Below are 16,139 nucleotides of genomic sequence, written 5' to 3' on the forward strand. Positions count from 1 at the left end.
ATGTGAGGCCAGCACACAGACCACTATGCATATACTACTACTAAACCACACATGCATCTTGTCCATTTTCCTCTACAGAGCTTCTAACAAAGGGTACATGTTGGCATGTGCACGTATGTGTTGTGAACCTAACATGGTTTGTTTCTGTGTAGTGCTGCCATCTAACAAATTTTTCTAACTATGAGTGAAGTGTAATGATTGAATAATTGTACCATTTTAAGCCTGTTGCTGTCTGTGTTGAGACTTTAACGGGGAGATCAGATCGCATTCGTGCCTCAAAGTTAGAAACCAACTTCAGCCGACCACAACTGTGGCGATGGTAGGGTTCCAACCCGAACTATGTATATACTGCAGCATATACCCCTGCCAGTTAACTTTCATCTACAAATATTAATATGAGACCTTTAAACGAATAAATGAACTCTATTATTTTATAAGAAAAATTTTACCTTGAGATGCAAATAACTTTCGGAAATGAATTTCTTATAAGTTATGGAACTACTGCAGTTTTTTTGTTGAACAAAATTTAAAGCTTATTCATGACCCCAGATATCCCAGCCCTGGGATTCAGCTGTAGGCAGCGCTGTCTTACTGCATAGGGCCTCATGAGGATATCATCTGGTTAAGATTAAGCATATGAATTGATAGGTAGAAGCATTTTATCAGATGGGGATCCATGATGCCTTAAGTCAACCCTGACTCTAGGATATGGGTCCAAAAGCAGTGCATTCAGATACATATTCCCATTACTCCGAATGTTTTTTTTAATATTAAATTTACTGATTACTTCTCACAAATTTGAAAAAATTGCACAAGAATTTATGTCTTGCAGAGACTAGAAACCTTTTATTAATAAATCTGCAACCGAAGGGGGGGGGGAAATATAATTTATGTGTCGAAGAATTTTCTACATGTGATGTGCAAGTAATAAATACTCGATGCCAGTATATGAACAGCATTTACAATGTAAGGGTCTCAAAAACGGTTTTTTTCTCCAAGATCTACAGATCACATCAAATTTCTTGGTATTTGCTATTGGAGTCTGGCGTCTTTAGACCGACGAAGTATTCGTTGATTTCGTCAAAAGCTTTGCCCTTGGTCTCGGGAATGCAGAAAATTGTGAAAAAACACGAAATTACACTGAACCCCGCGTAAATCCAATAAGTAGTGTAGTCGCCTATCGAATCGACCAGGTTCAGGAATGTCTTCGTTATGATGAACACGAAGGCCCAGCAGAACGTTGTGGCAGTTCCTCCGATCAGGCTGCGAAACCTGACCGGTGATAGTTCCGCAACCATCAGCCACGTTATTGGTCCGAATCCTATTGAGAACGCCGAGATGTAGACGACGATACATGCCAACGGCGCCCAGCCGTAATGCCCGCTCACGGCCTTATTCGAAGCTAGGACTTCTTGGTACCAACCGAAAACGGCGAGGCTTATGGCCATACCGACACCAGAAGTAATCAGAAGAGATTTCCTACCGGCCCTGTCGGACAGAACGCTACTTACTATCGTCGCAAGCACCAAGACTGCGTCTACAATTATAGTTGCGGTGTCGGCGTCCACGGGACTCCCGGGCTGGCTGAAGATTTTCACAGTGTAGAAAAGGATGGCGTTAGACCCGGTAAATTGCTGAAAGAAGACGAGAGCCACAGACAACAAGAAAGGTTTGTAAACGCCAGGCTTGAGCATTTCTTTGAACTTCAGGCCTCCCTTCGGCTGAAGGGCCAAATCTTCGTTGATAGCGACGCACTCGGCCGCAGCGTCAAAAGAGGGACCCTGCAGAAATTGTACAGCTTTTATAGCTTCCTGGTAGCGACCGTTGGCCACTAGCCAACGCGGAGATTCCGGAACGAAACACATGAATACCAGGGCTAAAATGACGGAAAAGGCCGAAGCGATGGCCTCCCAGTTCCAAGACATGTAGGCACCCAAGAAATTGACGAGAAGTACGCCGATGACTACGAAAAGCTGGAACGAGGAACCCAATAGACCCCTGACCTCCGGTGTTGATATCTCCACGAGATAAGCTGGGGTCGTGGCGCAGATCAGGCCCACACAGATTCCCGTGACGAAACGTCCGGCGAAAAGGAATTGAGGGTTCACAGCGTAGGCTATTAGGAGCCACCCAGCGACGAATGGAACAGCCGTAAACAGTAAAGTGCCTTTGCGACCGAATTTGTTCGACAGATAACCTTAAAGGAGAAAATAAAAGTATATTAGGAAAACGTCAACTTCAAAAAGTTTGTTGGAAGAAAACCACAAACTTGGGGGAAATAAAAGGGTAGTGGCGTAGCCGGGGCAGAGGGAGCAATTGCTTCCCTCAATCAAAGTTTTACCCACATCGACACCTATTCTAAATGACATTTGATCCACAAAAGAAAAATTAAAAAAAGTTCTTTTTTATGGAGAGAGGAAAAAAAATATTTTTCCCTGCCTCCAATGATTTTGAATGGATAAATACCCGAGAGAAAAAAAACAACCTCTATTTGCATGCTTCCTCTTGCAGTTTCACTATGACTGGGCTTGTGCTATTCATTTCAGAGAAGACAGAAAAGTGTAAGGATTTCCTTACTACCGTTTTTCAAAATTGCTCTATTAAGCTCTTCATCTGAAAGCATGGTCGGGACAGCCCGCTCTATGTTGTCACAATACTTTGCCTACATCTTTGTGAAGCTTTTTTTGTCCGCTGTTGATCGTTCAGGGTAGAGCTCCTAGAAACACCTTTCTTTGGCACCTTAGTTCTGACGACCAAACGCTCATTCTGTTGTGAGGTAGTCTCGTAGAGCTTTGTTTAAGGCGCCTACTGAAAAATGTAGGTACGATATGGAATTCTATTGTGGAAAGACCACCGAGCTTAGGAAGTAATGACTAAAGAGAGATTTTGAGCTCCTAAAAATACCAACTTATCTATAGGCAACTCAGTAGAATGACTAGCTTGCGTTAAGGTCAGTGTCTAAAAAAAAAAGATGAAAAGCAACTCTGAGATTCTGAGCCCTAAAATAACCAAACACAATGGAATTACATAGAATCTGGACAAGTTCCTTGAAGATGAGTAAAAAAACGAAAAGAAAAGAAAAACCAAGCTATAATAGGGTCAATAGCTCTTTGACACATAGAATGGAGAGGAAATATCAGCAATCTATATATTGTGTGATAATTAGAATAGCCTAGTTCAGGGGTTCTCAAACTGTGCGTCGCGGCGCCCTAGTGTGCCTCCACCCTTTGTCAGGGACACCGCGGAGCAGTGACCCTAAAAAAGGTTTTTGGAAAATATCCTTTGTTAAACAGCTCTGGGGAGCCGGCGGAGCTCGCGGATAAGCATTGAATAGGGAAAACGGGCGCCGCGGGTGGAAAAAATTTGAGAACCCTGGCCTAGTTGATATATCGATACATTTAGCGTTTTTAAGAAAGTGACTCTCAGAATTATATAATTTTTTTTGCATGTTGTGTTTCATCTCAATCAACTGTTTGCCTCATACAACAGAGCAGTGCTTCGGAGAAATTATCCCTGGAATAAGTCATGACCAATGCCTTTTTTATCTTTTGTGACACTTACATCGCTCTTCCCATTAATTAGTTAAAAATTTTCTAAATAAAATAATATAAATGCTCGCAGTTCAAAGTAAACGCCAAGGCGTACCGTTTGCTGAAGTTCTGCTGTTTCACGCCAAATGTGAAGACCCCATAGAATGGCCCATAGATCCTGGAGCAGGTTCCCTAGAAATATTTTGTCCAACAGGAATTTGGACAAAATATTTCTAAGGCCGGTATTACACTATAAAAGTTTGGTAAAAGTCCTTTTATAAAACTTGAAAAATGCAGCCAATAAAGTCACCGATTGCATTTTCTAGAATGTAACCAATAATCTTATATTGGTTGGGTTTTTCAAGTTTTATAAAAGGGATTTCATCAAACTTTTATAGTGTAATCCCGGCCTAAGAAACACGGAATTTGATCAAACAAGACTTATCTATTCATTGTTCGCTAAATATATATAATATGGTTTCGTTATTTTCAAATTTTTTTCTACAATCAATGAAATAACCAACGAGTGAGGCAAATAAAAAGAAACACGGGAAATTTCTAACACGTTTCGATACACAATGAGTGCCGTCTTCGAGGATAAATCAGGTTTGCAGATAAACAGACGTATTTTTTTGACTCTGATCAACCGGGAATTAAGATTTGGTAACCAACCCAAGTCGGATTCCCGGTCAGCGTGATTTATCCTCTGAAGACAGCACCCATTGTTTATCGAAACACGTTAGGAATTTCGTGGTTTTTCCCTTTTATTTGCCTCATACGTTCTTTCCATTTGTGTATACATCAGGCAGAGTTATTAACTCGTTCATGTTCTGAAATATACCCTGTGCAGGGGAGGCTTTAACAAAGCTGTGCGACCCATGCGGCCGCAAAAAGTGCCTAGGTAGGAGGAATGCCAATCGTGGTAAAGGGAAAAAATAAGAGCATAAAAAAAAATTTAGAAAGCAAATGACATGTTTTTGTGTAAAATTCAAATTACGATGTGAAGCAAATTAGCATTAGAGGGAACGATTCGTAGGGAAAAAGAAAACTAATTTTTCGCCTGTTACAATTTCACTCCCCTCATTGACAAAAACCTGGCTATGCCATAGTGGGAGGCTGGAGCACCATCACAAGGCACGACTAGATTATCTGGGAGAGGAGTCTTTCAACCTTCAGACAAATTTTGACCTTTCTGCCAAACTGAAACTTCGCAGGAAACCAACTCATGTAATTTAATAACGTTTCAATAGAGGAGGCCAAGGGGGCCCCCAGTTAAACAGGGAGAAAAATAATTGAAGCCTGTCATTTATTATGAAATTATTTCTTTTATTAATTGTTAATTGATTACCTCCCAAACAACTTTTTCCACTAATTCTGAAGTTTTTGATTAATTACTAGTTAATTCTGAGATTAATTTCAATCTGAGATCACTTTTCCATTTTTCAATCATTTTCTGAAAATGATCGACGAGCCACAACAAAAAGCTCCGAGGGCCAAATGTGGCGAGCGGGCCGGGCTATAAGTTGAAGGCCCCTGGTCTAGGAAGTCATGCACAGGGCCGTAACTGGAGGGGAGGGGGTAATTTTGCTACCCCGTTCACCAAAAAAATCGATGATTTTACTACGATGTTTTTTTCTTTTTCTGTTCCCCTAAAACAGCGTTTCTCAAAGTGTGCGTTCAACACCCTTTGACAGGTGTGTCGCGGTGATCTGATGTGTGCTATTCATTGCTATGAAGTCAGTGGCGTCGGAGCCAGGGGTGCTCGAGCGTCCACGATGATTTATGACATGGGTCTGAGCACCCATTTAATTGATTCAGAAATAAAAATTTCTACGTAAAGATCAAGACGAGCACCCACAAGTTCCAAACACTTCCGAATCTTTTGTATGAAGTGGTTCTTTTTGATACTATTCCGGGGAAGAAGCGTATGAATGATGACTCAGGCAAGAGAGCCGCGAGTGACAAAGGTTTGAGGCCCGGGAGGTCTCACGAAAAGAGGGGGGGGGGGCTGTAATAAATTTGCGTTTCTATGTAGTTCTGTTGTGTTTTTTCTTGAGCAGAGATTATAGTGTTATTTTGCAGGAAAAAGCGTAAACACTCCTCTCGTCAGGAAAAAAAAATTATGAACCCCCCTCCCTGAGAAAATAATGCGTACGCCTATATTTGTGTTGTTTTTTCTAAAATTTATTTTGTTTTCGAAAAACTTAGGTTTTGTTTTAACGTATTGCATTGTGTAATTATATATGTATCAAATGTGCAATTTCGGAGAAAACCGTAGCCAATTCAGTTTCTTTTTATGGTAAAATTTGTGTTCAGCTCACCGAATTACTTAAGGTATGACAAGTTTTATTTCGGATGCTTTGTCAAAATTTGTTGTTTAGTGCAACTACTCAAACAAAATTAATTTTGGAAAAAAAAGTGGTTATAGAAGGAAAGAATATTGACACTCACCGGCAGCAGCTCCACCGAATAAAGCACCCAATGCAACCAAGCTCCCTATCCAGGTGACTTGTTCGTTGGTGGGACGGACTCGACTCTTCTGTTTCTGCATGTCGTCAGTGGCGGTGGCAGAGTAGGCAGAGGCCATGCCCATGGCCACGGCAAACGAAAGCGAGGCCAGGGCGGCCAAGTACATCAAGCGAAACCCGCTTTTCGGAGGCTGGGAAACTTGGGATTCGTGAGAGCCGCTCTGCAGCTCCTTCTCTCCCGTCCAGGAGACTTCGGAGGCCGATTCACTCATCATCTTTGCAGCAGCACGCCCAAATGTCAAAATCCTTAATTAACGACTGCAAAATAAAAACACAAAAATATTCAAATTGGTGAGGAAAAAAATCAAAAGGCGATAGCTTAAAAAAATCGGTGCATTGTCGGACTGGGGACCGAAGAGAAGAGGGGGAAGTGGAGGACGCCGTACTGCACAACGCATCAGCTGATCAATTGTTACATTTATCAATTGATCGATTGTGCCTCCAGATAAATTCAAACTCGATTAAGCGTCAAACACTGATCTTTAGTCGCAAACTATATTGGAAATCCATGCAGTCAAACATGTATGGGCACAGATATCACTACCAAGATAACACGGCATTAAAGTAAAAGACCCAGTGCTGACATGTATGTTTATTTGTCCATTTCGATAATCGAGACAGCCCCAACAAAAAAAAAAAAAAAATCAAAACACTGGAACTGCGATAAACTTGACGGGATTTGTTTGGCAATTACGTAGACGATCAACAAAACTTATGCATCATTTCCAGATAAAAAAAATCCCGTAATAAGATTACGATGATGGGAAAAATGGGACTTCATCAGAGAGACAACGTCAAGAATTTTACAGAGAAAGAAAAAAGTAGTACATATAATAATTTTCATAACGCGGGGCTGACTATTCGACGTGACTGATGCTGTCGTTCGTATTTGCTATCATTGGAGAGAAATGCGTCACTCCAACTTCCTGTGACCGTGAGTTCACCATGGTTATCTTCCGCTGTCAAAGTTTAATGGATAAGATTTAAGGCGAACGGCTGGACGAAGATATTCATCCGCAGTTACAATTCTCACTGTTGAGCTAACCATTGCCAGCCCGTCAACAACGTCCGGATGGAAAAACATCTGTGCATATTCCCATATATACAGTCGGCTCTCTGTGTATTCGCGGTCTTCTTCTCGTTGAAACGCGGTTCCTGCGTTTTTTCTGATATCGGAACAAAATATAGATTGTACGTGTTAACGATGCCTCTCCAGGCTTTTTCTAGTGCTTCTATAAAATTTTTCTGAAAGTGAAAATTTTGCAAGAAAAATTCGACATGTTGACTATGCATAACAAAACTAAGTTCATTGCACATCATTAAGGTGTCAATGAATCTACCACGCACCATGTCCTCTACGCCTTATAATATAACGTAACATATCATCCAGTCACTCAATATGATGCGAGCATTTAAGGCTCAACATACAAGTTACTTGTGATTGTGCATCCAATCAAAGAATATCGAACGTCTCAAGTTATAAATGAATTACACCATCACGCTAATATCATTCGTGCCACTGCTGTAGCAGTGGGAGCTATAAATATGTAAACAGTAAATTTTCGTGTTGGAAAAATCTCTTCAACTTCAATTTGTGCCTGAGGACACTTCCATTTATACGGTGCCAATCGAAAAGATTATAAAAAAACATTTTCGCGTTAGTTTGATAGAAGATAGTGTCTCAAGTAGAGAGTCCTACGTTATACCCGTAGTTTCTATCGCCCCCTCCCTAGACCATTCATCGCCCACCAGGTGCCCACTTTGAGAAACACTGATATAGACACAGAAGAAATCAAATAATTAATTCAATAGCAATCTAGATACATTAACAGAGGCGGAATTAATCGAGATGACTACTTCTGAAACGGAAGTCATTATCTCCATGAAGAAGATCAAGATGACGCGGTGGGAGACAAGTTGACTATGAGGGAAACCACTTGTAGAAAATTTGATAGATGAAGCATTACCGATATACTCCAACGTATTTAATTGAATGGAGAAGAAATGACAATAAGACATCATTACTGAAATTATCACAGAGAATCGCCTCCCCCCCAGTACGCTTCGTTGTACCTCAAGCGCACTCTGCTCTTCTCATTATATGCCTATAAAAAAAAATTTCTGGTTTTGGTTATTCGAGGATTTTCCGTATTCGCGGGAGACTTTCAGAGCGTAATTCCCCGCAAATACCGAGGGCCGACTGTATAACACTCTAATAGCTTTTTAATCCGTAGTTTGTAGACATTAACGTCCTCAGGTTACGGATGAAATGCTTGCTATGAGGAAGCAAAGGCCATTAAACAGGAACTCGGACGAGTCCTACTACTGGCTACTACTACTAAACCAGACATGCACCTCGTCCATATTCCTCTGCGGAATTTCTAACTTCTACTACTGGCTATGCAGCGTGAGCGGATATAGAATCAGAGGTGGATTTATGGCCACCCTTCTCACGCTCTATTTCTTGACCACCGTCTTGGGCTAGTCCCCCCCCCCCCCACAAGAAAATACGCCTCTCGAAAGAATTGAAGGTGTGTGGGGGGGGGGGAGATTATAAAATGATGCCAATATCCAGGGTCGCATCGATGGGGGGGGGGGTAATAGGAGTTTCTGGTGCCCCATGAGCTGGACTGGAGGGGGGGGGGGGCGGCCGAATTCACCCTTTAATCCTTACATTGCAAGGGGCACCGAAATGCATACTTGCTTCGGCTGACAAAGTATCTAGTCTGCGAAACTGTCTCAATACATTGACCGTATATTAGGTAATGAACTATCAATTACCTAATACAGTAAAACCTCGATAAGTCGTCACCTCAAGTTATCGAAAAATTATGACGCCTTAAGCGGAGTGCCGTCAGTTTCAATGTCCAATGTTGTAAAATCGTATAAATTTCAAGTAATATGAAATTTATTAAAGTATGAATCAAAATAACATTATTAATAAAATTTATAGATCGCGAAAGAATAACTAATAGCAATTTTTTACCTTTTTTATCTCTTATTACTTAAATTATTGTGGTGAAATGTACTGTACACTTTGATTTATACCAACAGAGCAATTGTTAGAATAGGTAGCTTTTCTTCATAATAGAACTCTCTATTGCGCATTAATTTTACATAGACATCAAATTTAATTTTAGTATTTTAATTCTTTTCATCAGTAGTTCATGATACAACTACAAAGTGATCTCGAACACTTTTGACTTGATGGAGGGGCCCTGGGCAGGGAAAAGTAAACAGAAGACCTCAACTTGGGAAAGAATGAATAATTTTTTTCAACAAAGGTATTTTGTTTAAATTTCAAGCCCTAAATTAGGAGAGCCAATGCTTTCTATGATTATTTATTATCCGTGCCGTGTTGCACTTTGACTTGATTAATTTGATTCTTCGATTTACATAATTTTTGATTTCCTTGCACTATGTGTAATCTTTGACGTATCAATACATTTTGGTTTTGCCGGAGATGCCCTGGGGCAGAAGTGCTTACGTTGCTTCTTGCGACAGAGCCTGGGTGTCTCGCGATTTCTCCAGTTTAGCCCATGCAGAAATGATATCTAGCTTGAACAGTCCCCAACGTTCCAAAAACCTTAGTCGGCAAATGAACTTTCCCAGCGTAACTTTCGTTACTTAAACTCTCTGTTCCGTTTGGGTATATAGGATTTTATTGTGACTTTTAACAAGCTATTTTTTAAAGGAAGCCATAGAAATCATCTGATCCTCTCTCAAACTTTTTCATTGTGGCGAGTTAACCGAAATTAGCGACGAGTAAACAAGGGTTTAATAACATTGTTGTCTATGAGAGGTGGAAGGGCCTGAAGAAAAATGACGACTTAACCAGAGTGACGACTTATTAGGGTGACGACTTAATGAGGTTTTACTGTATATTACTAAACCACATATGAACTTCGTCCATATTCCTTTGCGGAACTTCTGACGAATTGGCACATGCTGGAATGCGCGTGTACGTATAGTAAACTCTGGCGTGAAGTTTGTTTCTGTGTAATACTTGTTACGTGTAGTGCTGCCTGTCTTCCGCCATCAACTTTTCAAACAATGAGTGAAGTGTAATGATAGAACAAGTGTACCCTTGTAAGCCTGTTACTCTCAATGGCGAGACTTTTTAATGGGTAGATCAGCTCGCATTTGCACCTCGAAGTTGGAAATCCCGGTGGGGTTCGAACTCGGGTCCTCGCAATGCAAGTCCGCCACTATGACCGCACGACCACCACAGCGGCTGCCTAATAGACTGTACATTTTTCTCATGTACAGTACAGTATAGTAGGTCACCAGCATACATCTTTGGTGTTAGAGAGAGAGAGAGAGAAAGCATTGCCCCTCCATGACACCCCGTATCTCTGGCCAGATAGTCGCACGCAGCCTGTCTCCACAATGATTAAAATTGAAAAACATATGAAAAAGATTTATGTGCTGTTTTAATCAATTTTCTTATACACTGCATTTAAAATGCAAAGTTCTAAAAGTTAAGAACTCTAAATATTTCTAGACGGTTACTCTCACTGAGACAGGGCTGGATCTAGAATCCTGCGAACTACGCAGCCGCAGATGGCGCCAGCTGAACGGTGGCGATTTTCTTTAGTGTGAAAACTGAAGGGGAGGGGCGATTTTTTATCACTGAAATACTTCGCTTAAACTTGAAAAATGCCCAGAACCACGACCACCTAGATGGTTATATAGGAGATCGTGCCAGAACCGGCCCTGCATCGAGGGTAAGTGCCGTGCATGGGCGCAGGAACCCTGGAGCGTTGGCTATCCGGGATTCCCAATCTTCTAATAAATTGTGTCAGGGAACTATTTTTTAACTATTTTAGCAATAAAATGTTTGACATTTAATAAAATCCTGTCTTTCTATACAAAACTGTATCGTCCATGATTTTCGAATTATTGAATTTTTACTTGTTTTTAATAATTGTTGTAAATCCACCTACTCACTGTTGAAAAGCTATGCTAATTTAAGTGTATAATTGATTGGTGACGTGTATATAAAATTAATAAACATCAGTGGGGTTTTATTTCCTGAATTTTTAAATTATACACTACTGTCAACTTCAAAGGAAAACTGTTGGCATAAACTCAAAAAAAAAAACCATTACCAAAAATGTCTGCGTGTTGTTCTACATCTTGCGTTTTCTGATAAATTTTCAAAACTTTTCAGATATCAATCGAAAACTATGTTCATACTATATTATTTATACAGTCGGCACCCCGTATTCACGGTTTTTATCCTTTATTGGAAATTTTTGTTGTTGTCAAAACTCAGCGATGGTCATTTACATGTTGTATTTACAAGATTTGAGTTGTGCGTGTTTGGGATGGCTCATTTTTCTAATGCTACTGATAATGCTTCAAAAAGACAAAAAAAAAAAAAAAAAGAAGTAAAAACTTTACAAGAAAAATTGCCATGCTTGGCGAAAGTAAGTCAATTGCTGCTTTCGGTACAAACTGCTACAAAAAAAGTTATTCCAATTGCTTGTAATATCATAAGGGAAAAAAGGAGATAAAATTTTATACTTTTCCGTAAAGGGCTAATGAAACCTCTACTTCACCAGAATTTTATGCAAGTAAAGGTTGGTATCATAGGTTTAAGAAACGATTCAGATTACGCAATGTAAAAATCCCTGGCTATCAAGCTTCTGTCGACCAGAAGGCAGCTAGAAAATTTCCTAAGACTTTGCAGAAAATTATTGAAGAGAAAGGTTTTGCACCTCAGCAGGTGTTTAACGCTGACGAAACAGCACTATTTTGGAAGAAACGCCGCAAAGAACATTTATCGCCCAAGAAGAAAAGCGATCCCCTGGTTTTAAGGCAAGTGAAGATGGACTTGCTATACTGTTTTGCGCAAATGTATATGGGCACATGATAAAGCCCACTGTCATTTTCAAATCTACGAATCCATGAAAGGAAAGGATAAGTCAAAGCTCCCGCACAGTATTTTGGATGAACGATAAAAAGGCTAGGACTACGAAAACACTTTTCCTGGATTGGTTCAAACGGTGTTTCGTTTCGGAAGTCAGGCGGTACCTTGAGAATGAAGACATGCCATTCAAAGTTTTTTTGATACTGGATAATGCTCCTGGACACCCAGATGCTGATGAGCTGAAAGCTGATGGTGTGGAAGTCCTTTATATGCTTCCTAATACAACATCTATCATTCAGCCCTTGATGATGGGGTAATGAGCATTCAAGGCTCACTGTACCCGTCATTCAATGTAGATGATTGTTCACGCAATAGAAGTAGAAGAAGATGCAAATGTAGAAAATGTCTTGAAAATATGGAAGAGAATTACACTTTTTTTTTTTTTTTTTATACCGAGCACAACTCAGGTCTATCGCCATAGGCAATTTACTACCTAGCGAGTTGTGCCGGAATTGTAAGTGTGTGTACCTAACAGTCTGAGTGAGTATCTAGTGTTGTGTATGATTTTTCAGTGCTGCCATCTATATCTCAGAAGTGAAGTGAGTGATGTGTAGTGACTGTTTGTAGGTCTGGGAGAATTACACTATCGCTAATGTCGTTACTGTCATCACTAGAGCCGTAGCATGTATTAAGAGAGAAAAACAGTCGACTCGGGTTGGATTAACCTTTGGCCATAATGTGCACTCCAGATCACAACCATTTCTACAGAGCCAATTGAAGAGATTGTAAAATATATTGTCACGTTAGCGAAACAGATGGGTGGAGGATTGCTCAATGATATGAATATAGAAGTCGAACAGATAATTAATAGTAATTCAGAGGCATTGAACGTGGAGGAATTAATGCAGCTGACTGCTTCTGAAACGGAAGCGGTACCAAATGATAAATTTCAAGATAAAGTGGAAGACAAGTTCACCATGAGTAACATAGCGGAAGGGTCTCGCAAGTTCACATCAGAATAGATTATTTTCACGACATAGATCCTCTATGGTACGTCCTTCACATGTAGAACAACTGTTAGAGGAAGCTTTGTCAACATACCGCAACATATATATATGATGATATGAAGAAACGGCCAACAGAAATCACAACGTTCTTTCAGAAAACATTGCCAACGATCACTCTGCACCCTCTTTTAAGTTTGATTCTACCTCTGCGTCACTTCGCTCTTCTCATGATGTTCAATAAAAGAGATATGCAAAAAAAAAAACTATGGTTTCGGTTATTCGCAGATTTCCCGTATTCGAGGTCATCCACGGAACGTAACCCCCGCAAATACGGGGGACGAAGACGACTGTACTATGTATTTCAATTATGTGCTGCATAAGCTTATTTTGTCCATGACAATCTCATTAATAATGCATATATGCTATTGCTATGTAAGCTAAGTTCAACGCCTCGCTTATAGCATACACTTCTCGAACCACCTAGGAGCTATGTTGTAACCGGAATGTCGGGAAGGTGGGGGGAGTGATGCTTGCGGTTTCCCTTTCAAGCACGCTTACACTATTGTGCACAATTACGACTTTCCCCCCTTCAAAAAGTGTAAATTACCTAGATTTCGCTAAAACATAGTAAAAAATCGCATTTATTCGTCGAAATTGGCATTTATCGCGGTTATTTCGTAAATACGAAATTTACGTATCGCTAAATATAAGGTACTAGCAAAAAATACCCGTTATATATGGCAGCATCAAAGAAGTGGCAAACCATTGTAAAGGCATGTGCATGTATGAAATGCATTGTTAGAGAACCAGGGTAACCAAAGTAAACATTCCGAAAGTAATTGTTGGGGCCCAGGAACCATTGTTGCCCGACGGTTTTTCATCCATTTCGGGCATTTGCCCAGCTCTAATGAACTTTTAAAGTAGCCTATGATTCAATCCCGGTCCTGTTTGGTATAGGAGCAAAATTTCGACGATCGGTCTAAAATTGTAGATTCGTATAAAGAACAGACAGATATATACTTTCACATTTATATAAAATAGAGGTCAATTCGTTAAATTTTGCAGTCAGAAATAAATATAACAGATGGCAGCACATACATGTCTTTCGACCAAAAAAAAACCCACAATAATCGATATTTATTAATGGGAAGATTAATGTCATGGTTGTCACCAATATCTCAACAAACAATTATGACGGATTTTACTCCCGACAACGAAATGAATTCCCTAATTAGTAAAAAAAAAAAAAAGAAGATTAAATAGTGGAAAAATGGCATCGACATATTGCGGCATCGACTACGCCTTAAATCACCTGAAATATTTACGGAGAGAACTTTTTTATTTATTTTGGGAAAACTTTGAATTATCTCAAGCACGATTTTGTGACGCAAAATATAAAACAATTCGTTCGATCATTTCTTAGCGTCCACGTCGCATTTCTTGCTCGATTCACGAATCGATGATCCATTCATTGAAATTTTAAGTACGTCGGAAAAAATGAACGTAAATAAAAATTAGTTTGAAACTTATGCGCTGAGATATTTTACTCACAGTTGCGTCTTTGATGCATTTGGTTTCGTAGTGAGAGGTCACACCCGGGGGGCGGAAACTTTTTGATTTCTTCTGGAATGTAATTCGATGAAACCTACGGCAAAATAAAAGTCATTCAAGAGTAAATTCCGGCTGATGTAGAATTAATTCCTAACGTCTGAATATCTCGGGAAAAAAATAAGTAAATTTAATGAGGTCAATTCCATCAACGTGACTTCAGTTCGTGTGGAGAGCAATGTTTACTTTCTAAGACACGCTCGGATTGTTTACACCCTACATCATCGTTTCGTTAACGAATAGTGGTCACGACCGTACGAAGCAGATCAAATCTAACCGAACGGTAGTTGACTGTGCTGCCCATATTTCCCTCAAGAAAAATACGGGAAATTTTGTTTGGTAAATACGGGATATTGCCAATCGTCCCCAAACAGTCGCGAAAGTACGACAAAATTCATGGAGGAAAGAATACATTAAAGTTATTCTTTCCTCCATGGACAAAATTGCTAATTATGGCACGAACAACGACCGAAACTTTCTAAAATACCACAAAAATAGCTGTTTTCAGTCCCCAAGTTTCGAAAAGATTTTTCAGAATAAGTTCGTTTGTGGTGATTCGAGAATTCGGAATATTATATTTCTCATTAATTTGATTCAATACTGTTTTCCATCCTCCACTTGAATCCCCCCCCCCCTTCCCAGTGAAGGGAAAAAAAGACTGAGTGAGCTTTTTTTCGCATAAAATGTTGTTTGATATGTTCAGTTTCTTTAAGGTTATTAGAATTAACAAAATCCCGTATACTGTATACGAGACTGCCACAGATTTCTGAGAAACATCCCGGTATCACCACGCTGACTATATTTCATCGAGGATGAAAAATACAGGAAACGGAGATCCAAATATGGGAAGATAAGAGACACATCGCTAATTTTCACCAAAATAGTTGCCAAGAGCGGGAAAAATTACCAATGGGCGAGGAAACGAAAAGCTACCGCCAATCGCACTGAATTAAAGTGTACCTTAACCCTTTACCGATTCTTGAAGGATACTGGGAGGTTCGTGAAAATAACCTATTTTTGCTTTCTGAAATGGACTCGTCCAAACTTTCACCTCTCACCTAATCCCCCGTCCTTCCTTCCATTCAGTTCCTATTCATGCCGGCCACAGCGTTGCTGTTCATTTTTTCGTTTCAAGGTACCCTGTGGAGACAAATTGTAAACTGAAATCACCCTTCTTTATACAGCATTTTTCTTTTATGTAAAGGAGTAGGCACCCAACTCTTTTTTCCTTCATGAAAGACGTGTATATATGCATACGAGTTCATTTTATCCCTGTACGCGTATACGGGTCCAGCTGAAGGTCCGGTTAGTTATTTATTCGTGAGCGGCGGTATATCGCCCTTTCTCTTCAAGATATTCTCGCCAACTTTGCCAACTATTTTTTCCTTTTCTCGATTTTTTTTATTTTGTAGAAGTGAACTATTAATATATGGATTTTTAATTCAAAAGACAACTTCAAAAATTAGAAAAGACAACTGCTTCCAGATATAAACTTTCGTGTATCTCGATATGAAAACAAATAAGCTTTACCAAAAAAAATTCAGGCCCCATTCCAATTTTACGTTAGTATCAGGAGGGGGGGGAGGGGGTG

At 39.9% G+C, this 16,139-nt stretch overlaps 1 protein-coding gene across 2 annotated transcripts; it reads right to left on the reverse strand.

Annotated features, from left to right (window-relative positions):
• Positions 1–824: 824 nt before the first annotated feature.
• Positions 825–14,750, reverse strand: LOC149076573 (facilitated trehalose transporter Tret1-like). 2 transcript variants are annotated; one of them, XM_089244158.1, is made up of 3 exons: positions 14,492–14,750; positions 5,982–6,316; positions 825–2,197 (listed from the first exon to the last, which is right to left on the reverse strand). In XM_089244158.1, the coding sequence occupies exons 2-3, from the start codon at positions 6,271–6,273 to the stop codon at positions 1,014–1,016; spliced, it is 1,476 nt and encodes a 491-aa protein (XP_089100284.1). In that variant the 5' UTR covers positions 6,274–6,316; positions 14,492–14,750; the 3' UTR covers positions 825–1,013. The 2 variants fall into 2 exon arrangements, with proteins under 2 accessions (XP_089100284.1, XP_089100285.1); XM_089244159.1 differs by lacking the exon at positions 14,492–14,750 and having other exon boundaries at positions 5,982–6,568.
• Between the last annotated feature and the right edge of the window lie 1,389 nt (positions 14,751–16,139).

This window comes from Pholcus phalangioides, unplaced genomic scaffold (genome assembly GCF_987345545.1).
Source record: "Pholcus phalangioides strain wild (caught in Gottingen) unplaced genomic scaffold, Ppha-v1.0 ptg000015l_1, whole genome shotgun sequence".
Lineage (NCBI taxonomy): Eukaryota > Metazoa > Arthropoda > Arachnida > Araneae > Pholcidae > Pholcus > Pholcus phalangioides.